This window comes from Cryptomeria japonica, chromosome 5 (assembly GCF_030272615.1).
Source record: "Cryptomeria japonica chromosome 5, Sugi_1.0, whole genome shotgun sequence".
In the NCBI taxonomy this organism is placed as follows: Eukaryota; Viridiplantae; Streptophyta; class Pinopsida; order Cupressales; family Cupressaceae; genus Cryptomeria; species Cryptomeria japonica.
Window position 1 is genome coordinate 824040914 of NC_081409.1, and position 26094 is coordinate 824067007.

A 26094-nucleotide genomic window follows, 5' to 3' on the forward strand; every position below is an offset into this window, starting at 1 on the left:
TATTGCATATACCATCTGGACCAAACCGGATAACTGGTTTGACATCAATGGCAATAATATTCACACAAGTATGACACGTCGCAACCCGCTCACAATGAGTGGTATGACTTGTCCTTCCACTTCCATAATAACAATGCATCATAATAAAGTCACTCCATCATCAATAACATTATTATATTCAATATAATCATGAAGTAATGTTAGCTCATAACATGATATCATCATAAGTAAATATAAAACACTAAATACGCATAAGTAACCAAACAAAAATCTCAACATCAACATAGTACTAAGTATATCATCAGCCACATAAAACATAATGCATCATCTGTCACATGAAATGTCTATCATCAAAACATAATCAAAACCATAATCAACTACCAAGAGTATCATAAATGTCTAACAATGCATCAAAAGAAAAGTATATCAAGGAGGAAGACTACATTGAGAGTCTAACAACTAATGCAATTTGATTTCTCTATGAAAGAAAATTTTACCAATTGCAATGAAGAATAACATTGGAATGAATATCAAATTGGAGCTTAGTTATAGCATACAAGATTGAGTGATTAACATGGTGATAGAAGGGTCAAGGCACAAGTGCATTAGACATGGATATAATAAAAACTATTCAATTAGTTATCAACACATAAAGCTATAAACAAGAGACACAAGAACTCTTGAATGCCATTTTTTTAAAACACTCATCAAATTACAAATTCTCTCAAATTAACTTTATTTTTACTTTTAGATGATCCAAGATAATTCATGGATTGTAATCCTTATATATTACAAATTTAACATAAGAATATATTAGTTGCTAATATATAGACATATTAGAACATTCAATCAAATCAAATCTACAATAAAATAAAACTTAATGTAAATATACAAATTTACCATGTTACATCAGCGTATAATTTCATATATATAATACAAATATTTAAAATATGTTTAAAAAAAACGTATTTGTAATACATTTTGAATCAAATATATAGAATTGATTCAATTATTTTTAAAAAGCAAGCAATCATTACTTGGTTGTTGTTTCATTTGTTTCCAAAATACTCTAATAAAAATCTTAAAAAACCATCTTCATTTTTTCCCTTTTAATGGGGTAAAGACTTTTGATCTCTAGCTATGAAATCATGAGGTCATAAATGGGAGACTTCCTCCCTTGAATAAACTCTCAACAATAATCTCGATAGCAAGAACAGCACCACCACAAACCATCACACTCTACCTATGCCAATACTAGTGAAGTAAAAAATTATAAAATTCCCAAATAAAAACAATGAACTGTCATCAAAATGCATGTGTTTACAAAAGAAAGTGACTGCAAATATATATATATATATATATATATATATATATATATATATATATGTGTGTGTGTGTGTGTGTATGTGTGTGTGTTGATAAATTTGATGATAAAGAATGAACAAATTAACTCATTTTTTAAAAAAAATGACTATCTAATTCTTAGAATGCACCAATACATTAATTACCCTCATACACCATAACTTATGTTAGTACATCTTAAAGACTGAATACTGAATAGCCTTTCATTTACAAATGAACAGCGAAAATAGTTATGATTGCGATGACAATCGCTTGAGCGAACAAATAAAAAGAAAACCTTTCCCGTGTCTTGGTAATATATTTCGCCCAGGAACTAAGACCTGGAGATATCGGAAGGAGGGTGACAGCAAAAATTGGAGGGATGCATAAAATAATGAACTCACAGATTGAAAGAGATATATACTCATAGAAAGCTTTCGCATCCATCCTCTTCAGCTTCGCATGATCATAGTTTGTTGTGAAGGAAACGGCAGCAGTGAAGAATGCTATTACCGTCCACACGATTGAGACCAGCAAACTCATTCCGGATATATAGGACAGCAACGGCGCTTCTTCCGAATTATTGTAAAGTAACACTTGTCGAGCTAACCAAGCGAAAACCACCGTAAGGGAAGTGGTGAAGGCCACAGTGTCGCTGAATAGGAACAATCTGAAACGCAAATGAAATGCCATCCTGGCAGCTCCATAGTGTAAACTATTTTTGTCATCATCAATTCCTCCTGGGATTTGAAAGATGGCTGAAAATGTGACGGTGGCAATGAGTGATGCCACTACCATGTGGGTATTAATGATATCTTTGTCTCTCCCTTGCTTCGAGTCCTTACTTGGATGAAAAGCTGTTTTAGATTTTGGTGTGAGACTCCATTGAATGGCTCCTTTACCTTTTAGTATATGTACGATGACAGCAAAATTGGGGTTGTTTTCAGCTGCTGCTGATGCTATGTCAAGTGCAGTTAAGCCTTCATCATTTAGGGCATTCACTTCTACACCAGGAAATGAGACAAGGTATTCCACCAGCTGCACTCACAACAAGATCTTATTGCATTAAGTCTCTAACCCTTCGACGAGTAATCTTCACAAAGTCTACCTATTACTAGAAAAAATTCGTCAATATTTCTATGACGAGTACTTAACATATACATTAAATATAATAAATTTTGTATATATATAAGCAGTAAAAACAAAGATGGTGATCTTTAATACAACAGCTTCCAGACAGTAAAAGAACAACAAAACAGAAAAACAAGTTCCGAAAAATTTGTATATACATGTCATGTTCAGTTATTTTTTGTGTTTATTTTAAAAATAAAATCTTAATACATCTATCCATGATAAACTGTATATATTTATAAAAATTCAAGCCCATTGCTTCTTTGTTTGCAGGTATTACAAATATAGTTGCATCCCACCTTATTAATGCCTACACACATTCTAATATATTTACGTAAATCATGTTTCAATTATAGTTATATATACACACATTATGTTACATTTTAGTATCCACTTGATCTGACTATTCCCATGTCCTAAGTCATTTTCATGAGCACAAGGTTGACCCTTTGATAATGGACTTGACCTTGAAAACTTTAAAATTCATTCAAATTTTAATCTATTTGTTTTCGAATAGTTTTTCGAATACTCTGCATAATTTGAATTTAATTATTGCTTGGGTTTATTTATTCTTGACTCTCATTTAAAAGATTGTTTCATGTTGTTTCATGTTCAGGTGGCATAAACTATGTGTAATGTAGTATATGATGTCTATAAGGAATTGAAAAGAACATCTAATGGCATAGAGAAAAAGAACATCTAATGACATAGAGATGTGTAAGAATATCTTATGATATTATGAGATATGTAAGAGCTATTTTGAAAATTCTATGATATGTGTAAAAAAGTGTAAGGGGCCTACATTGTTGGTTTCGACTCGTTGCCTAATTTATGATGGATATCTATTACATGTTGTAGGCAAACTTATAAATGAGTTAAATGATTAAATGGGTCCCTAAAATTCGATAAAATAGTATACTCTATTTTTGACATATTTGTTTCATCATGCGGATTTGTCTCATGGATTATGATGTTATTTTTATTGTCTTAGCTTAATTAATGTTTTTCAGAAATCATTGTTGGATTATTAATTTGACTTAATTTATTTTTTCAATTCTTGTGACAGGCATTTCATATTTTATAAAAAAGTGTAGGAAAGTTATGATGTGAAAATATCTCTTTAATTGGTGTAATGTAAATATATGATGTCTATAAGAAATTGAAAGAGCATCCAATGGCATAAAGATGTGTAAGAATATCTTATGACATTATGGCATATGGAAGAGAATTTTGATGACTCTATGACTTGTGAAAAACTGTAAGAAGGGAGTTACATTTTTTATTTTGACTTGTTAACCAACTTCTGATGCATATCTATGACATGTCATAGAGAAACTTGCAAATGAATTAAATGATGAAATGGATCACTAAAGTTTAATAAAATAGCATACTCTATTTGTGGCATATTTGTTTCATCGTGTGGAACTTGTCTCATGGATTATGAAATTATTTTTATTGTCTTTAGTTCGGTTTATGTTTTTAAGAAATCATTGTTGGTTTATTGATTTGATTTTATTTATTTATTCAATTCTTATGACATCTAGCCTTTTCATATGTTATGAAAAAGTGTAAGAAAATTATGATGTGAAAATATCTAAGAATATGCTACCAAAATTTTGTTTTATATATTTTCGGGTTGGGATTTATTAGGTATAAATTTAATCATTGTTTTTTTTGTTTTCATTTTGTATATTGATAACATATTATTCGATAATAATAAATATATGATCAAATACTTGAAATATCAACTTTCTTTATAGTTTAAATTGAAATACTTAAGGAGTTGCTTATTTATTTAGGGATGGATATTAGATGGGATAAGATAATACAAAACTTTAGTTACATTAGAAAAAATATATTAACCATATTTTATAGTATTTTAGCACAAAAAAATGCTGATTTTACTATTTTTGTTGGGGGGGGGGGGGAAGCTTTAATTGAGTATTATCCTTTAACATATAAATATATGGAAGACATGTACTTTATGATAGTATAGTGGGATTCTTGTGTACGATATGATCTGAACTAAACCAAACCTTGCCTAAGTAGTGGGATTCTTCAATAATTTCATGGATAATACTTGATGAGCTCATTGAGTACCAATCAAATCATACATTAAAAATATTTGCTAGATATTCAATATATAATATATATGTTATTAGGGAGGCAATGCCTCATGTGGCCTATATAACTTAGTAAATACTCATGGATATGTGGATATAGATTGGTTGTGGTATGTTGACAACATCAAAACTCTTGTTGTGTTTGTGTTTAGTTTAGACAATTGTACAATGAGTCAAAGTTTGATGATCTTAAGAAAATACTATTGTTGCTTTATACAATGTAGAGGGAGATTATGTAATAGTTACTCGTAACGTTTTATATTTTAGGCTTAGTAAGAGAGTAGTTAAAATTCAATATAATAATCAAAGTACCATCAACTTCACAAATAACTTGACCTTTCACACCCAAATAAAGTATATTTATATTCCATATCATTTTTTCCTATGACATATTAGAGGATGGGAGGGTGTTGTTGGAAAAATTTAATACGTTAAAGAATGTTATAGATGCTTTGAAAAATATAGTTGGCATAGAATTCAATTTAGATGATACAAAATGTCTATGAGGCCAATGGACCTTAGTAGATAGTTCATAATGCTATAAATTCTATTCTCTTGCACAGTGTAGGGAAAGTGGGAGAGTGTTATAAAAAATGTCAACATTTTGAAATTCTAATATTCATATAGTTAAATGGGTTATATTATTTATTAGTATTCCCTCATGAAAAAGGGCATCTCACTTTGAAGTGGAACTCTTGGCCACATGGACTAAAATATATTTTATGTGTCAAAAGTTATAACAGTATTTGATGTCATAAAGATATGCAAGAGAATAATATTTGTAGTGGAGAAAAATAGTTCTTAAAAAGGAACATATATCTTCCAGACTCATAATCAATCCCCTACAACCAACTAAACTGGAAAATATTTCTCTGCACTATGAGAACGACAAGCTAATTTACACAAAAGTAAAAAGTACTCATTTTAGAGAAGATTTTAGATCTTTCTAGAAGCCTTGATAGGAAACACCAATACGTAGAGAAAATGCCCTTGTATCAAGTTGTCATTCAATTAAAATACAAAATAAAAAGTATGGAAATGTTTAATATTTATTCTTATAAACATAAAATGAATAAAATTTCACAATGCACAAAATAAGTTAAAGTGATAGAAATGTTTCAAGTTAACTACGGTATTCAACAGCGATAATATCTAAAAAATATACAAAAGGAAAGGATAAATTTCACCAAAGGTTTTCATTCTCTTTTCACCCAAAACTTGAAAACAAAAAAATGTTTTTAGTTTTGTTGTTTAGGGGATTGCTTTAGTAAAACCCCTATTTTTGTATTCCTGCCTCGAAGACAACCATTATTTTGAAATGTGTATAAAGAAACACAAATATGATTACTTCACAATAAAAATTTAATATTTATGATATAAATAATATGATTGCAATATGCTAACACCAATCATCTCTAAATGCCAAAATCGAATAATAATAGCTAGAGTAAGGAAACAACGAAACAAAACATGATCACCTAAAAGTTGGCAAAAACCTTTGAAGGGAATGCTATAGCTTTTATAATGATATCCTTTATAATCCTACTTCAATAAAGTAACATGAAGAAAGATAAAAAATCTTGCTGTGTACAAAATAAATTACTTTTTTAAATAATAGCTCGTTGAATGCATAAGAGAGCAAAAAAGAGCATCAAAAGTCAACTTCTCTTTCAAAGTGAAAAGTCAATTTGATTTTCTTTGATGCCGCTACAATAGACGTGTTACTATTGAAATATTCAGAAAGGTAATTCTCCAATGGTCATTGGGATTATGAACTTTCATGGGATGCTAGTGCACCATATAGATGTTAGCGTGATGCACATCAATCATAAAAATGAAGACTCGAAGAGCCAAGAAATGCATTAAATTCTTAGAAGAATGAAATTTCAGTGTTAATATTTTGTAATTATAAATTTTTATATTCTGGGCCAAAAGAACGATATTATGCAATGTCAAATTGCAATGTTGTGAAGTTCACAAACAACATTTTTCTCCTACTTTAGTAAGCATATGAATTATACTAAATATACATATTAAAGTGGAAAATTAAAATAGCAAATTTCAGAATAAGTGGATATGGCCCCAATTACAAGACCTAAAATATAACAAAGTATCATACACGAGGCAGATATTATGCAAAAGCTTCATGAGCTTATTAGTTGTAAGAAAAATACACTAAGAAAACATGAAATAAAACTCATACGAATAAGAAATAGAAAGAACAATCAACTCTAGAGAGAGAGAGAAACATGAAATAAAACTCATACGAATAAGAAATAGAAAGAACAATCAACTAGAGAGAGAGAGAGAGAGAATGATGTAAATGATTTATTAGATATTCCTTGCAAGTTACATTATAGTAGAGTCCATGAAATTCTTATGACGAATCATGGTTACTACAGGATGCATTGTAAGACATGAGGGGACCACAATCTAGCTAGGTGTTTCATATGATACCAAGTCAAAAAGAGCATATAACTTAATTATATTTTTTTAAAAAAATAGAAAACACGATGTGCATTATGAGAACCTTAGCTTAAAATAATTTCATGATGTCAACAATACAAGTTATTCTAAGGATTGTGAAAAAAAGAAAAAAAGGCAAGATACTCAACATATGCAAATCAACCAAGGATGTTGCATTATTAAACATGTAACAATGCACTCATAGAATGAAATACCATAATATAGGGATGCCATATAGAGTACTACAACATCATATGTGCATGAATAGACATAGAGGGATCCATAGACTTGAGATCAAGATGAATATAGGGTATCCATGTATATCATACAAAGATTTTTTTGTGAATTCATCATTCCCCAAGTACGAAAGAATTACAAACACAAAGGAAAGTCACATGAAAGCAAATAAAACTTTTGGGTCAATATGGAAGAGGCCTGAATGCCTCAATGCTTTGCATCATCCCCAAAATCTCATATATAAGAAAAATATGAAAATATATAAGAATTTATAATATTTCATCTCCCTTTTATCTATGCACCTACAAGTGTATCATGCATCCTCAAGATAAGATTAACAAACATAAACAAACAAACAAACAAACAAACATAGGGATGCAACAATCCAAATTCTACAAATAAGAAGGTATTCCACTAAATATTTCTTGAAATAGATCATCAGTCTCCCAATTTTGATCATAAGGTTGGGGGGGGAGGGGAGGGGAGATGTTAATCTTGTAAAGTATTGTTAAAGAAATACTAGTTGTCGCACCAATAGCAAGATCTAAGAAAGTGGCTACAATTGAATCTGCAAATGTCAATGATAATATAAAGACTGTAGAAAATTTCAAAATATTTGGGTGAATGATTCAAATAGACACTCCTCATGAGGCAAGTTTGGTGAATCACTATCAAGATATGTAATGAGGGTTGTCACAACTAATTTCATGAATGGGTCAATGGTTTGAACAAAAGAGATCAAGACTACTTCTATAAGAATAATAGATGTAGAGTGGTTTGAAGGAGGCAAAGAAGGTATATTTAGATTTGTGTTCTATATGGTGGAGTTGGAAAATGCTCAAATTTTATTCTTGGTGTTGGAAGGGAGGTGTTTATCTCAATGGTGGTAGGACAAAGAATGCATAGAAAAACTTGATGGCAAGGGCATTCATTATAAAGGAGGAAGTGCATCAAGAGTAGCATCGGATACAATCATTGTGTTAGGCATATTTCTTTGCATAGAAAAGGGACGAATATCGAGAAGATCTGGAATAAGGGGAGATTCCATTAAAGGTACAAGAAATACTTGCACCATTTTGGGGTGAGGTTCATTAAGATCCTGAGGAATAGAAGGTGTCACAAGAGGAATACCATGAGGTGGAGGACGTGAATGTGGCATAACAAGATCTAGAGATCATCACATTGGAGGAGGATGCTCAATATTGAGCATCTCTAACTTGTTCCTAAGACAAAATAAGTAAACAATGCTTACTTTCATGAAATCTAGTTGGAATGATATTGGGGATTGAGTATAGTTCTAGGAAGGGGAACAAGATCACTTTTCTCCACTGACGGAACTATATTTACCTCTTCAATAGAAGAAAGAATTGTTTTTTGTAGGAAAAAATTGAGACATAGGGTTCACATGATTGAACCTACATCATGGGTGTATTTCCTCTTTCTATTATGGGGTAGCTACAAGAACTCGAGGTGCCACTAGAGATGTGTGTAGGTGGTGTGTGGAAGGATTCTCAACCATTAGGATGCCTTTTCTTTCCTATCAAAGGAGTAAGTCAAGCAATGGTAGGGGCCACTAGGGGATGGAAAACCTAAGGAGAAGATTTCAACAATATGAGTTCCATTCCTCTATTTGTCATAGTGACACGAGGAATAAAAGGCACTTATAAAGATTGAGATACCTTAGGGAGAAATTAGGTGTACCCAATGAGGGATATATTATCCTTAGCTGGCAAGGAGGTAGCCATGAGGATAGAGAGATGCTTCTAGAAAGACCTTGAGTGATTTTCTTGAATATAGAATAATATATAAAAACAAATTTCCACAAGGTTGCAAAGTCCCAATAGAAATAGGCTAGAAGAAGTCTAGAGAGAAGCCTCATGAGTTATGAATGGTTTGTAGATCTAGTGTGCTAGATAGTGTGCACCATACAACCATGAGTAAATTTTAAGCACTTGTGTATTACAAAAGTTACTATGCTCACTAAAGTCAATCATGGGATGCCTAACTTCACTACAAACAAGTTATATCCAAAAATAATAAAAAAACATGGTTTCCACATAATTGGATCCAACATGGACCATCAAAGTTGTGGAACTCGTGGTTAGAAGAGAAAGATAATCATGTATAACAATACTTAGATATGTGTCATACTTGTTTTTATGAAAACCATTATGAAGAGGATTTCTTCTATTATGACATTAACCTGTTTGTAAGATCAACTGGAACACCATTAATAGTTTTCATTGAAACGAGTATGTATATAAAGAGTACCATCCTCTACATTAATTAGTAAATTGTATGAAGAAACAGATATGGAGGGCATAATAATATCACACACCTAAGAAGAACAAACAAAAATATCTACCTTGTTTATCATGTCAATAAATAGAATGGGATATTCAAAATTAGAATGAGAAGGATCTATTAAAATGAAATTAGTTGAATGTGAAGGCAAAGAGATTGTGTAAATTTGCAAGTTTTGTTTTAGCTTTACCATCTCTTTATTAGCATTTTATGTTGAGTAAAGTATTTGAATGGGTCTTGTATCCATGTGGCCTTGCACCAAGTGGTGAAGTCACGTACACCATTTAGTAGCCTAGACAAGAATATTAGCGGAGAGGTTGATCTATTGGAAGATGTTTAATTGGAGGAATTTTAATTATCCTTTATAAGGAAGCTAAGGTAGCAAAACAACTTCCTACATAAACCTTAATAGGGATATGTAGAACCATGGGTGTTCGGAGTTCACTATTGATTCTTGCATCATATCAAAGCTCTAGTGTTGTAGATTCCTTCCAAATATGAAGGACGTCATTAGACTTGAAGAATTCATTTGGTGCATTTTGAGGTTTCCAGTACCTCGTGGTTAAATCTAGGGCATCAAAGAAACTAGCGTGCAACTTTTGTTTCATGAAATCTCATTATATTTGAAGTAGATATACAAAGGTTCTAAGTAAGGTTGAAGTTGTTTGATCCAAGAAATAGCTAAATTTTCGAAGCAATTTGAACCAAATTTAACCTTGCCATCACGTCTAAAAGGCCCGAAATATAAAGATTATCAGTCAAATCATCATAATTGGTGACGGTGACTTATGGCCCTTCAAGGTTTCTTTGGCTAGTCATCAAAATTCGTAAAGCTCTACAAATCCATAATCACATTGTATGGTTTGTAAAACAACCCTCGTAGGAAACATCAAAAAGATGGACTCTTTAGGTTCATGAACCTTTCTGATGTAATTTAGCGTTAGTCTATGTACTTGTACTTGGTTCATGTATTTCACTTTGGCTTGCATCATCATTTTGTTAACTATCGTACTTGGTTCATTTGGTCGACATTGTGGTGTAAAATGTTTTTTATACAGTTTTTTTATTTAAAAAATCATTTTGTTTTTTATTAAAAAAGCAGCGTTAACAAGGGCGCTAACCCTTTACAAAGCCAGAGGCTATCAAAATTAAAAGACCAAGCAGGGGTGCAAACCCCAAAAGGACAAAGTTGGACAAGCCAAACTAACCTGTTAAACCATCAACAACCCAACCCAAATCAAGAGTGGGGAGAAAACCCTGAATCTTGACAAGGGAGGGCTTGGGAAAGGTGGTTAGATTTTCCTTTCCGCCTACGACAAACAACCGTCCAAGCAACACTATCATTAGGAACTTTTGAAGAAGAAACAAGTGGGGAAGACCCTGCAGAGTCACTGCTTGACTACTGTTGCAGAGCGGCAACAGGCTGTTGTAGCGGAGCAGTAGCAAGAGAAGAATCGCCAGGAGCAGAGTGAAGGTGAGAAGCAGGAGCAACGGGAGAAAGAACCAAGGGGGGCGGAAGGGACCGCAACAACAATAACGTCAACCAGGGCTTCATCAGGAGTAAGGGGCACCTCATCTTGAGATGAGTCAACCGAAACAGACTATGAAGCATTAATCGTCAAGTGGTCTTCCGTAACATCCTTCCACCAAGTAGCAACACCTTTGCAGCGAGAGAGAGAACATTTAGAAGCAAGGTGACCCATTGAAAAACACCTTCGACAGCAAAACGGGAGGCCCTCATAATCCAGCGGTTGAGTCCAAGGCCTATCCCAAACCATAAGAACCACATCCCTAGGGAGGGCCAACGATATGTCAAAATCAATTAATAGGCAAGCAAAGGTAGAATGACCCATGGAGAACGTGGCATCATCAACCTTCAAGAAGCTGCCAATAGAGTTACCGATGGCCTCAAAAATGGAGGGGGAGATTGGGGAGGCGGACCCAAACGGACGAACAGAGAGAGATTTCGTAAGGGGGTTGAAGGAAGGAGTCCAAGGCTTAAGGGAGAGAGAGTGATCCTCCCAAGACCATAGCTTACCCAAAATCAAATCACGATCATGAGTAGAGGCAAAGGAAGCAACAAAAAACCCCTTAGCAAAGGGAAAAGCTCAATGCCAAAAGAAATATGGGGCTTCCAAGAATCACTCACCCATCGATGAAGGTTCAGGAGGGAAGGCCAAAACCCAATAAATTTGCATACCAGAGCGCTACGTTGATAGAAGTCAACATTCTCCATAACCTCACGGGCACAAACCACAACAGGAGAGGCCTTGGCACAAGGAAGAGGACGAATCCCCCTAGAAGGTTGGGTAGCAGAATTAGCCACACGAGCAAAGCTACGCTTCCCAGCAAAGGGTCTGGGCATAGCAATATCACCCGCAGGGATGTCGTCAATAGCACCCGCAACAGCCGCAAAGGTATCCAAATCCAGAACTGGATCAAAGACACCAAGTTTGGGAGGAACAAAATCACCAACAAGGATCTTGGCACCCAAACCCCCAACATTAGTAACCAAAACCATAGAAGGACCTTCTGCAGCAGCAAAATCACCCAATGTAGCAGACAAAGCAACCACACCACCAGCACCGGGAGTAGCAGCCATGAGTGGGGGAAACTCACCATCACTGTGAGAATCACCAATGGCTCAACCAACAGTAGACCGAGGCACCAGCTTTGTAGAGGAGCATAGAGCTGCAGCCGCAAGGGAGGATCCGTTGGGAAGAGCAGAACCTGAAAGGGAGGAGTCGTTGAGCAAAGCGGGAGCAACAACTGCAAGGGAGGATCCGTTGGGAAGAGCAGAAACCGCAAGGGAGGAGTCGTTGAGCAGAGCGGGAGAAACCATTTCAATATTTGTTGTTATCAAAAAAAAGAAAAAATCATTTTGTTTATTGCCACATGGTTTTGGTTTTTGTCGAGTGCTATTTGTATCAACCGATATCATATTGCATTCCACAAGCCATCAGGATGGATCTAAGCCCAACAATGGAGCCTCGACAATGCAACCTCCGCGAAACACACACCTTGCGCCCCAATACTGCCTTCAAGAATTGTTGTTAAGTTTTTCAACTGCACCCAACTTAGTGATATGCCAGATCACCTTTACACACCTAGGTGTGACATTTTTGCCCCCTACTACCTAAACTATGGATTTTCTTAATCTTGCATAACTTTGGCTAATAATGTTTTTCAAAAACAAAATGTTTTCAAAAAGTTCGTTCTATGAATTTTTTAGTGGTTCAAATTATTTTTACGAATTTTGTTCTTTGATAATAGTAATTGCTCAGATATTTTTGGCCCCTTGAGCTCATAACTTTTTGTTATGATCTCCTATTGTTGTGATTCTTGTGGAATTGGCAAGGTATTGAGGAGCTCTATCTAGTCATTCATATACTTTTTCTAGATTATTATTTTTCAAGTATATTTTATTCATTTTTTTTCATATTTGCATCATGGAGGATTACTTGAACATTTTATTAGCTAGGAAGGTGGTGTTTTGATCTCATCTCTTCATTTCAACCACCATTTTCATGTATTCATCTCTAATTTTATCATTTGAGGAGTGTGTCATTATTTTAATCATGTGGGTTATAAAGATCATCCTTCTTATAATCATTCTAACTAAAGATAATTATGAGTATTAGCACAAAGACATCCTAACATATTTTAGGTGTCTCAATCTTTTGCCTTATTTTTATACTCATCCATAAGCTATAGACAACATGGAAGAAATCAATTAGGGTTAATAAGAATGATCATATCATACGATTGATTGGTACAAGTTTCAATGTAAGAATCTTTAGAGAGACCTACAACCATATCTTAGGTATTAAGTGTCCATTAAAAATTTAGACCAAGATTTGGGAGATTTGTGAAGATTCACATAATTCTCCATTGACTGGATGATCCTGCATTATAGTGCCTCATTCCACTTGATGATGTTGACAATCTACCCTTTGATGATGATATCTTATAGAAAATTTAATATGAAATAAATATCAAATATATTGATGATCCAAAGACTTCTCCTTTAGCTCCTCCAAATGACATCAAACATCCATCTTTTGTTGTTGATTCGTGAGAACTTATAGTGAGACATTACAAGTAACAAATTGCCTTCTTGATTAGGATTCATATTTATCAAATTGCATTTTTGTTTGTAGAGTCTCACATTTCAGACTTGGAAGACACATTTGAGGGGTCATCTCTCTTATTTGATGATAGTCACGTTACAAATTTTGTTACATCATCTTTTTCTTTGGAGTTTGTTCAACATCGTTTTATATTTCTTCCTAGTTTGTCATTTTCTATTGTGATTGGGCTTGTAACTGATTGGATCATGGCATCATCATACATTTAGATTCTCCTTCCTACCAATTCCTATCTAGAATGGGAAGCAATTCTTGCATTTGTACTTTCAACAAGAGAAATGTTGTATGTTGATACTAGACTATTGTTTGTCTTCAATAACTCATCATGTCTACAAGATATTATACATTGTGGGCAGGTGGAGGGAGGAATATCTAGTCTCTCTCTCCCTCTTAAGGGGGATCATTTATTGTATTTGTGATGTATGTATCTTTTCTCTTTTGAAGAAGAGTTTTGTCCTAATGGGTTTTCTCTTTTTTTCTATTTGTGAGAGATTGCATTATAAATTGGTACCTAACATGGCCTAGTAGTTGGGGCCATTTGAAATATTTGCATAATTTGCAAAATAATCTACTATTCATAAGTTGCACTTAGGGGAGGTGTCAGTGTAAATAGGGAATTTTACCCAACTAGTTCATTAGTGGGTCATATTCACTAAGGTCCTTGAGAATCTTTCTAAAATATAGTATCTGTAATAGGGAATTTGAGAATAAGATTCATAACCTATATTAGCTAACCACAAAAACTAACAGGCTATGAAATAAATCCCAATACATTCAATAGAGCTATGAAGACAAAGCACTTAAAACAAATATGCAAACCATAACAAAGTACTTCCTCCATGATTCTCCATTGTTTCTCTTTTTCCTCTAAATGTGTGGGCTTCACCTACAAAATGCAAGTGTGAGAAAGAGAGCAAGATTGCAAATGAGTTCAACAGTGTGAGGATATTCAAGAAGTGGTTGATTCTAATGAGAAATGCATCCAATTTATAGAGAAAAATGGATAGAGGACAAAAATTAGAATGAAATTGATATTAGATGCAATTTGATTCAAAAATGGTAAAAATCAAATTTAGAAAGAAATGCTACGACATACTTTCCCATGCAAGAGGATAAGAATAGAATCAAATCTAGTGTTAGGATAAGTTGTCGAATCTAGACTCATGATGAATAAGGAAACATGCCTCCAAAATGAAGCACAAAAATAAGAGCCACTTGAGAGAGATAATGAGTTGGAAATTAATTTAGAAAATTAGGAAATTAGGTGGAAAATAGGAATTAGGAAATTGAGAAATTAGAAAGTGATGAAATAGGAAATTAGGAATTAGGAAAATTAGAAATGATAAAAATAAAAATTAGGTGAATTAATTAATGAGTTTTCATTCATTAATTAATTCACAAAAAGGGAGGAAATTCAATTAGCCAATTAAATAAATATTTAATTAGCCAATTAAATAAATATTTAATTGTGACAAGAGGAGGCTTATGATTAAATAAATAAATTTATTTAACCTAGAAGAGAAATGATGAATAGGATTAAATGAATAAATCATAAAACCCTAGAAGATGAAATAGAAATGAAAGGACTATCAATTAGGTCATAACAATAAGCAATTAATGTACATTCGATCATGATTTTGGTTGATAAAGGAGCAATGTTGATAAATGACTGATATTGGTTGACAAAGATCAATGACAAATTGACCAAGATTGACAAGGAGATTAAATTTATAGGCACCAATTGATGAGGACCAATGACTAATCGATCCAAATTGACGAGAGATAATGATTGACAGACGCCAATTGACGAGAAACAACAACTAATCGATCCAAATTGACGAGAGATGATGATTGATAACAAATTCAACATGATCCAGGATGACTGATAATTGATCCAAGATGATATGAGATGATAAAGACCAAGGCCAAAACCCTAATTTGACATGGAAAAGGGTTGATGATGTCCAAATGACATGATAGAATTGATTACAACCAAAGATTGCAATTCGAAGATGATGTTGACAAGACCTAATTGAAAATGTGAGAATCATAGTTGAAGGGGGAAGAAATGCAGAAGAATGACAAGATGTCAACAAATGGTGAAGATCAAGTGCACGACATAGAAGAAATGTCAATAAGATACGAAAACCCTAAAAGAAGGTTACGCAGACATGTTAAAGTATGGCACCACAAGCGTTAACCATTTTTAGATGCCTATAGTATCTTATCTTTTGACACTTACTTTTAGTTACCTAGGTCATTTAATAATTGACACCTTACTTATCTCATAAGAGAGGATTAAGACATGTCATTGTTAAACACAAATACCCTTAGAGGGGGGTGAATCAGTATATTACATCTTCACCTTAATTTATCATTAATTCCAATCAATATCTTCTTAAATCATCATTGAAACTACTAAGTAGAAGATAAGCACACATCAACAAAAGAGAACACTAGATGATTTACATGGAAACCCAAAAGGGAAAAACTACTGTGAGAATAATTGCTTGGATGTGCTTGCCCAAATCTAGTCTCACAAAGCAAATAAAGAACTTACAATATTTTGTAGGCACCAACCCACAAAAATTACAACTTATGATGGAGACATCAATCCTCGATTAGATATGCATGCAACAACCTACAAGAGACACCAATCACCTAATCCAAGAATTAAGCACCAAATCAGATGATAAGGCACCAAACTTAATTACATCAAAGTATATGAAAGATATGTCGTGTAGACCTTCAAGGTTGAACGTTCAATACCTCCCTAATATAATTATCTTTAGAATGCTCTTATAGTGTGCATAAGATCTACATTTTGAGTCGCATATAAACACACAAATAATTTAGTAAACAACATGCACAACTTTTGCCACAATTATGTCTTACTTATATGCACTATTGGAATAAATCTAATCACAATAATATATGCATTCCTACATTGATTGCATCCACAAGTAGCCTAGAACTTATTTACAACAACTGCAAGTCAACCACATGAATAAACCTTAAATTCAAATGTGTAATAGGTCTGATCCAAAAGGCAACATGCTACACCAAAAGTGGGAACATGAGGTGTTACCCAACACTAACTCAACAAGTCCAAATAATCCTCCACATGCTTCATCTAGTTAGCGCACAATGCAATACTCTAGTGCATTCATCAAGAACATCAACATAGACAATGAACTAGTCATCACAAGCAGACCATTGACCATAACTTTCCTTCTTCTTGAGCTCCATCTCTAAAACTTGAATAGATATGTATTCATGTGTAGCCTTATCTTCCAAAAATGCAAGACCTAAAATATCAATATAATAAAAACAGGTATAAAACATTGTGCTAGTGTCATATAGTTTCTAAACAACAAACCTAAAAAATATATTGCAGACACTTCTAAATCGTTGTAACCAACTAAAATGGATTTTTATCATACTAATTGCATATTGCAAGAGAGCTATTCAACATAGTTGACTCTATCAATCTGACACATGGATGCTCTAACATGACATGACAAAACTAATTAAATTAATGGCAACCTTCCTGAAATTTGAAATTGAGGCAAACATAATGATAATTTGACTACTCTCTTGATATACACCTTTGACATCAATGACAACACAAACTACATTGTAATCAATAATTTCCCCCTTTGTCATTGATAGCAAACCACAAAAATGCTACCCTCTATGAACAACCTCCATGATCTATCATATGCTCCACTTATGTAGCATATCTAATGCATTCTCTTTCCCGAGCTCTTTCCTTGAAAAAATTCTCTCTCCTTTCCTTGTTTCTACTTACTTGATCAATTTGGTCTTCTTTCTCCCACTTTGACATCAATGAAAAAGTGCCACTCCATCGCAATACCACCAAGTCTTCCTACGCTAGGGAGTCAAAACTCCCCCTAAACATGTACTTCCTCTCGAATTAAGAGGAGGGAGCTACAACTCCTAGCTTCTAACTAAGATATTAAAATGTCTCATTTTGAAAAGGTTTTTTAAAGATGTTAGCAATGTGCTCATTTGTTTTTTATTCAAAAAAGCAGCGTTAAGAGGGCGTTGACCCTTTACAAAGCCAAAGGCTATCAAATAAAAAGACCAAGTAGGGGAGCAAATCCCAAAAGAACAAAGTCGAACAAGCCAAACTGACCTGTCAAACCATCTACAACCCATCCCAAATCAAGAGGGGGGAGAAAAACCCGGAACTTGACCAGGGGGGGCAAGGGAAAGGGGGTTAGATTTTCCTTTCCTCCCACGACAAACAACCATCCAAGCAACACTATCATTAGGAACTTTCAAAGAAGAATTCAGCAGGGAAGACCCTGCAGGGTCACTACCAGACTGCTGATGCAGAGCGGCAACAAGTTGTTGCAGCGGAGCAGTAGCAAGAGAACAAGCGCCACGAGCAGAGTGAAGGTGAGGAGCAGGAGCAACAGGTGCAGGAACCAAGGGGGAAGGATCCGCCACCACAGTAATATCAACCAGGCCTTCTTCAGCAATAAGGGGCACCTCATCATGAGATGAAACCGAAACAGAATCTGAAGCATTAATCGTCAAGTGGTCATCCATAGCATCTTTCCACCAAGTAGCAGCACCTTTGCGACAAGAGAGAGAACAGTTAGAAGCAAGGTGACCCGTTGAGAAGCACCTTCGACAGCGGAAAGGGAGGCCCTCATAATTGAGCAGTTGGGTCCAAGGCTTATCTCCAACCATAAGAACCACATCCCTAGGGAGGGCCAGAGATAAATCAACATCAATTAGAAGGCGAGCAAAGGTAGAATGACCCATGGAGAACGTGGCATCATCAACCTTCAAGAAGTTGCCAATGGAGTTACCGGTGGCCTCAAAACAAGAATGTTCCTAGAAATGGAGGGGGAGATTGGGGAGGCGGATCCAAACCGGACGAATAGAGAGGGATTCTGTAAGGGGGTTGAAGGAAGGAGTCCAGGGCTTGATAGAGAGGGAGTGATCCCCCCAAGTCCAAAGCTTCAACATGCTCCATCTTCAATTCTTTGCTCATTTGTTTCAACATACTCCATCTTCAATTCTTTGCTTGCAACCTTCTTACTCAGATTATGATACTTATTAAAACATGTTTTGTCCTTGAATGCATTACTAGATTCTTTGATACATTTATGGCACTTGTATTGTCACAAAGAATAGAAATGAGCTCTTTAAACTCAACCTTCATCTCCTTTAGTGTCTATCTCATCTATAAAATTTGAGTGCAACAAAAAAATGTTGTAGCATACTTTGCTTATGTTACAGACAACGATACTAAATTCTTGCTTCTTGTTCAACCATGACACAAGACTACCACCAAGAAAGAATGTTTTTCCACTTGTACTCTTCTCGTCATCCACACTTCTACCCCAATCTACATCTATGTATGTTATCAAACCAAAATTCTTCTTTCTAGGATGCCACAATCCAAAATCAAATGTATCTTTCAATTCTTTGAATATTATTTTTACTGCCTTGACATATGTTTCCTTAAGCATTACTTGAAATTCGACCACCATGCATATTGCTCTCATATGTTATATCTAGAAGCAATTATATACAACAAACTTCCAATCATAGATCTATACAAGGTCATATTAGTTGGGGTGGGCTCATCATCTTTACTCAATCTACACCCTATAATCATAGGTGTGCTAACTGGTTTGCATTCTTCCATCTTAAATTTGTTCAAAATTTCCTTTAGATGCTTGGTTTTTTATATATAATATAGCTTTATCCGATTGAGTGATTTGTAAACCAAGCGAGAATGATAACTCACTAAGCATTGACATCTCAAATTACTTTTGAACTTCAAATCTGAATGTTGCATGCACATTCTATCATTGCTACCTCCAAAAATGATATCATCTACATAAACAACAACAATTAATAGTTGATAACCTTTACTCTTGATACATAGATTACTATATACATTGTCTTTCTTTAAGAGTAGCTACTATAGATAATTGTATAGCCTTCAATACAAAGCCCAAGGGTCTCTCTTGAGTCCACAAAGGGATTTTATTAGTCTACATAAAAAAAATTGGATTCTCAAATAGTTGAAAATTATTTGGTTGCTCATATATTCTTCTTCTAATTGTTCATTTAGGAATCTTGGCATTCATCTAATGAATCTTGAAGTTCTAGAATGTTGATAATGCTAAAAAATTTGAATTACCTCTTGTAGACATCTTGGAATCTTGGAAATGAGATAGTTGCAAATCTTTCTTCATCGATGTGGGTAGACGTTTACAATCAAAGATGCCAAAACGGTCCAAGAGTGTCTAGGTATATTTCAACTTGAAGATAAAGATATGATGCTCCTTCCACCATATCTCCAAGCCAAGACAATAATGAAGTAGTCCCAAATCTATCATGTCAAAGGATTGCTTTAGATCATGCTTGGTAATATCAATGAGATTGTCGGAGCTTCCTATGATCACAAGATCATCAATATACAATACAAGTATGACAAACTCTGCTCCAACTTTTTTTATATACAAATTAGTATTCAAGGGGCTACAAATAAAACCATGCTAAAAATAGGTCTAATTTTAGGTACCAAGCTCGAGAAGCTTGTTTAAGCCCATATAGCGACTTGATCAAACAACATACCTTATGAGGATTGTGTTCATTGATTAAGCCTTCAGGTTGGACCATGTATACTTCCTCATAAAGATCACCATTCAAGAAATCACTCTTCACATCCATCTAATGAAGCCTGCATTCGTTTTGTGCAACTAAGGCACACACAACTCGAATGGTTTTGAGCTTTGTAGTGAGTTCAAAAGTCTCTTCATAATGAATGCCCTCCTATTGAGCATATCCATTTGCAACAAAATGTGCCTTGTATTTGTGGATAGACTCATCTATCTTGTATTTTATTTTGAACACCCATTTGTAGCCTATTGGTTTCTTTCCTATAGGTAAATCGACAAACTTTCATGTTTGATTTTTTATCAGAGATTCATGCTCAACATCCATAGCTTTCTTCCAATGTGGTTGATTGAGAGCTTCACAAGTTGTTGCAAGTTCAATATTACTGAAAACTAAACTCATCAATGTCAGATTCACCTCATTTTTTGCCTGACTACGTGTCCTTATTCTTGTGGAGATGTATGAAAATGCACTAAAGTGGGAATCCCTTATGGTAGTTTGGGCCCATTTTGGACGGGGACATTGTTGCAATTCTAAAGAATGATTCTTCAAAGCACCGAGATCAACAAACAATGCTTCTTGCAATTCGCCTTCATTTTCTTGTTGAGAGCAATTCTCAATCACATCATCTGATTGTGAGAGCAGTTTATGGAAAGATAATGAATTAGTGTCATGCAGCAAGGAGTCAACAAACATCACATCACAAACCACATCTCTACCCTCATAAATATCATGTCTCAAAATTCATGAAATGATAAGCATTTGAAGTCAAAGTGTAACTTAGAAAGATACACTAAAGTGTCTTGGAATCAAGTTTCTTCCTCTTGTGAGCTGGGACATGTATATATGCAACACAACCCAGTACTTGAAGATGAGAAATTGATGGTTTGTGACCACTCTATACCTCTTCGAGCATTGTCTTTTAAGCTCTTTGTAGGAGCATGATTGAGAAGATGCACAGTTGTTTGGACTGCTTCTACATAAAAACAATCCTCCAACTTGGCTATAGCAAGCATGCATCAAGCCATCTCCATAACAATCTAATTGTGTCGTTTTGCAACACCATTATGTTGATGTGTATATGGAGCAGTCAAATGTTGTTTGATGGGTGAATTCCAACCCCCCCTCCCCCCAATCAGAGCAGAGGAGGACATGAGGCTTGCCACACTCTCAAATGACTTGATGGTAGAAACCCTGAGCATAGGAAAAAGCTTTACTCTTTTGCAGAAGACAATACACCCAAGTCTTGTGAGAGAAATCATACATGGACAGTTCTGGAATTATTTGCATCCTTGAAAGGAAGTGGGCAATGGTCTGAAGTAGATCAGTTTGGACAACAGTAAGATGTTTTGTGGCATGGTAGGTGTTGGACTTGAATGGATCTCGATGTTGTTTGGTTGCAAGATAGTTAGAACATATCGACAAAGAAAAAAGATGAGGAAGACCTCTTACCATCTCTTGGGAGCTAAGCTAATGGAGAAAATCAGAAAAAAAAGATACACATAACTAAAATGCTAGAGAGAAGTGGATTCTACCATAGAAGCACAAAGAGCAACCTCAAAGGAGCAAATAGGACCAAAGGCAAAAAGGTGACCCTTTTTGAAACCTCTAACAATAACCCTGCCATCTTGAGAGATGAGACAAGATTTGGCACCACCTTTAATCTAAAACTCCGCCTTAAACTTATGATTCCAAATTGATAGACAGACAAGGGATTGGATGTCAAACCTAGAACATAGAGTACATTGGTGACGGAGTAGCTTCTTGTGCTAAGAGGAATGGTGATAGTACCAATTCCTTCCACAACATTTTCCTATCATCAACTATTCAGATGAGATCACTAGTTGGTTGGGTATTTAGAGTATCAAACAACTCTTTGTTTCCAATCATATGCTTGTTGGCACCAAAGTCAATCAACCAAACATCCCGGGATGATGGAGAGGTTTGGAAAACTAGAACTAAGTTCTGATTGACACCACAATTTATAGAATTAGGTGTATCCTCATCAGATGCCTCATCTTGTTTTGTGGCAACATGTCCTCTTTGTTGTCAACAACAAGGATGTCCTCTCGATTGTCGAGAATGACTTTGACTGGATGGACCTTCCTTACTAGAATTTATTTGTGTATGGCCATTGTACCAACAATGATTAGTATCATGTGTGTTAGTATGACAAATTATGTGACACTAACAATTCCCTTTGGGAGGCTATTGCAGTTGTGGAGATTGCTTCTGAGAAGGTGGCCACTTTTGGTACGGTCCCTTTCAAAACTTATTTCCTTCTTGTTGTTGAGATGCTAGAGCTTTCTCTTCAAAATCATCTTGTAAAGACTAAATGTCCTCTTCTTGTTGAAGCATGTTCACCAATTCTTCAAAAAATACTTTTTGTTTGGTGATATTCAAAGTCGTTACAAACATCTGAAATTGCAAAGGAAGAGCTCACAAGATGATTGGGACAAACAATTTGTCTTCTACTTTCTCACCACAGACAAAACACTCTTCTAAGGAGGTGGACACAAACACAATAAGCTCTCAATTTTCTTGCTAGCCTACATACTAAGTGTATCAAGCTTAGACTGAAGATGGAGAATCTTAGTCTAGCTCTTTGTCTCGTAGATGGTGGAAAGTGCATCTTAGGCCTTTGATGTTGTTGTATCTTGAACATAGGGTTGAACTTCATCTATGATGCTAAGTGTGTTTAACATCAAGGCTTTGCTATCGGCCTTGTCAAATTTCTTTTTCTCATCAACATCGTTGGGACATGTGATGGCTCCATTAACAATCTCTCATAATTCTTCTTATTGAAGAATCATGCGCATCTTCGTCTCCAATGTGACATAATTGGATCCTTTAAGAAGTTGTGAATCTAAAAGTAGAATATTTGGAGGAGACATGATAACCACCAAAAGAAAATATATACTTCACATAAAAAAAGAATTTTATTAATAGGGTAATAACATACACACTCTTATTGAGATAAATACATTCTATTATGGATGAAGAGAATCATTCAAGTGAGATCCATATGCTTGTGTTCTGAGACGAGGATGTTTATATGGATGTTCTACTTCGTCTTCATCATCGACATCATAACCCTCTTCAAGTTGCACACATATTTTCCATGCTTGACAACATACATAAAAAATAAAATATTCTAGAAGTCATTGTCGTATATGCTTTCTAGTATTTTGAAGAGCATCTAACAAAACAAAATAAAAACCAAAACTATTTGGAACTACATTCTGGGCACCATGATTGCTAACAATTCTACTGACATAATCAAACAAATTCGATATTCAAAAGAAAATTGACTTTTCTCCTCTATAATGTAGTTGATCCTCTCACATGATAGTACTAGTTTGCAACGTCCATACACTCCTTGTTGCACATAAGTTGATCTTTCTCACATTAAAGTTTGCAAAGCTCCTCATTGGGAACAAGGCTTACTCATGCCATGCTCCAAAAAACCACGTATGTACTACTCTGATACCAACTGTAAGATTATAGGCAATGAAATGAATGCAATGCACTGACTTATATTACCAGCGGCAAAAATATATACGATATACATAAAGTGAAAACTGAAAGAGAAAACTATTGGATGACCATTGATTCGATCGTTCTTCCAACAGTCTGTTAATGCATTAGTAGCTTTTGCAAGATAAGACTCTCCTAACCTATTAATCTCCTTTGTTCTATTTTGATTATGCTATCTGATTTATGCTTTCCAAACTAAATATGTTTATCGAATTACAACATTGATCATGATTATGATATTGACATTGATAAAAGAAGGATTAGATCGACGACTTGCTTAACATAGTTAAGTGTCGATCTAATGCTATCGGGCTAGTAACCCGATAGCATATAGAATGTTGTTGTTATCGAGTTTAGTTCATAAACCTGTTCGGGCCATTAACAAAGCATCTTAACTAAACACCACTTCGAACAAGAGTTTAATTATTAATGTTAGTTACCAAACATAACATAGATCGGGACGTGCACTATGAAGAGGCACCGATCAATGGGTGCCTTGATTGGTCATGTCTAAATGACATGACCAGTCAAGACATCCATTGACCGGTCCTCTAAACATATAAAGCCCGATATGAATCATTTGGAGAAGATTTAGAAAACGTAAATGGTCTCTCTCTTTCAAGCTGCAAACGAAACAATAAAATACTAGACAATATTATCACATATATATAATAGTTCTTTTATTGCAATTGAATATAACTTTACATGGTATCAGAGCCAAGTTGATCGAACTTGAGGCTATTCAATTTTGTGAATAATTTAAGAACAAGATTATATACTACATCACATTTCTCCAATGGCCAGCACAATCAGATTCGAAGACAGACTCGGAGGTGGCCATGATTTTTCAGCCTAGAAGTTCAGAATCCAGATGATCTTAAAGGAGAACAAAGTGGATTCATTTGTTCAAACTAAAAATGATCAACCTGAAAATGAACCTGACAAAACCGCATGGATTGAAAGAAATGAAAAAGCAATCAAAATAATAGTTGATGGGGTGAGAAACAACATAATGCCCATCATAAGAAAACATCAAACAGCCTATAAAATGTTCAAAGCACTTGAAAGCACATTTGAGATATCAAATGCAAGTCGAACTCTGACATTAAAACGAGAAATAAATCATATCACCATGAACAAGGGGGAGACAATCGACACCTACTTTATGCGGATATCAATTCTAAGAGATGAACTAGCAAATCTGGATTACGAGATCCAAAGCAAAGATTTAACACTCATTGCTCTAGATGGGTTGCCTAGTCGATGGAATACATTCGTCCAAGGCATCAGTGCGATGTCCAAGTATCCTAAATTTGAAAGATTAAGGGACGATTGTCTTCAAGAAGAATCAAGATTGAACAAGATGGAAATAAAACAAAAGAACATAGATGAAGACCTTCAAGTCCTAAATACTAGCACAAATAAGACAACCAAGAAGAAGCAATTTAGGAAGAGGAAGGGTCATCAAGGCAAGAACACTTCAAAGAAAGACCTATCACATATTCAATGCTATAGGTGCAATAAGTTCGTGCACTATGTTGCAAAATGTCCAGAGAGAGCCAAACAAGCCACATTTGCCAAAGCAGGAAAATCTAAAAAAGAAGATGACTGACTCCCAGAACTATGTCCTCTACTCAGCACTTACAAGCCATGCATCAAATAAATCTAACTCCTGGGTGATCGACAGTGGTTCATCCAGACACATTATAGGGTTTAGAGAAGTGCTAGACTCCATGACAGAGGATAATGAAGAGGAAGTAACCATCGGAGATGATTCCTCACATCCAGTTAGAGGAATTGGTTCCTGCACCATCAAACTGAAGACAGGTATATCATTGCAACTCGAAGGAGAACTGTATGTCCCCGGCATCAAGAGAAATCTAGTCTCCATATCAGCCTTAGAAGATAATGGATATAGAGTAACCTTCATGGAGAACAAGGTGTTGGCTTGGCCGAGAAACTCTTCGATCAAGAAAGCTAAAGTCATTGGTCAAAGACGAGGCTATTTGTATGAGCTGTGCACAGAGCCCAACCTAGCCCTAATTCATGAAGCAACAAATGCAAATGAGGTTTGGCATAGAAGACTAGGCCACCTGAATTATAGAGCTTTGTCATCTATGGGAAACCTTGTCACAGGT

At 34.9% G+C, this 26094-nt stretch overlaps 1 protein-coding gene across 6 annotated transcripts in view; it reads right to left on the reverse strand.

The window, feature by feature from the left end:
• Nucleotides 1-1450: 1450 nt before the first annotated feature.
• The window catches only part of LOC131075155 (protein ACCELERATED CELL DEATH 6), a 130378-nt gene continuing 105734 nt past the window's right edge, over nt 1451-26094 (reverse strand). For all 6 annotated transcript variants that reach the window (XM_059221773.1, XM_059221776.1, XM_059221775.1 and 3 more), the window contains one exon: nt 1451-2379. In XM_059221773.1, the coding sequence (XP_059077756.1) occupies nt 1570-2379 (810 nt within the window). In that variant the 3' untranslated portion in view covers nt 1451-1569. The remainder of the gene's footprint in view (nt 2380-26094) is intronic.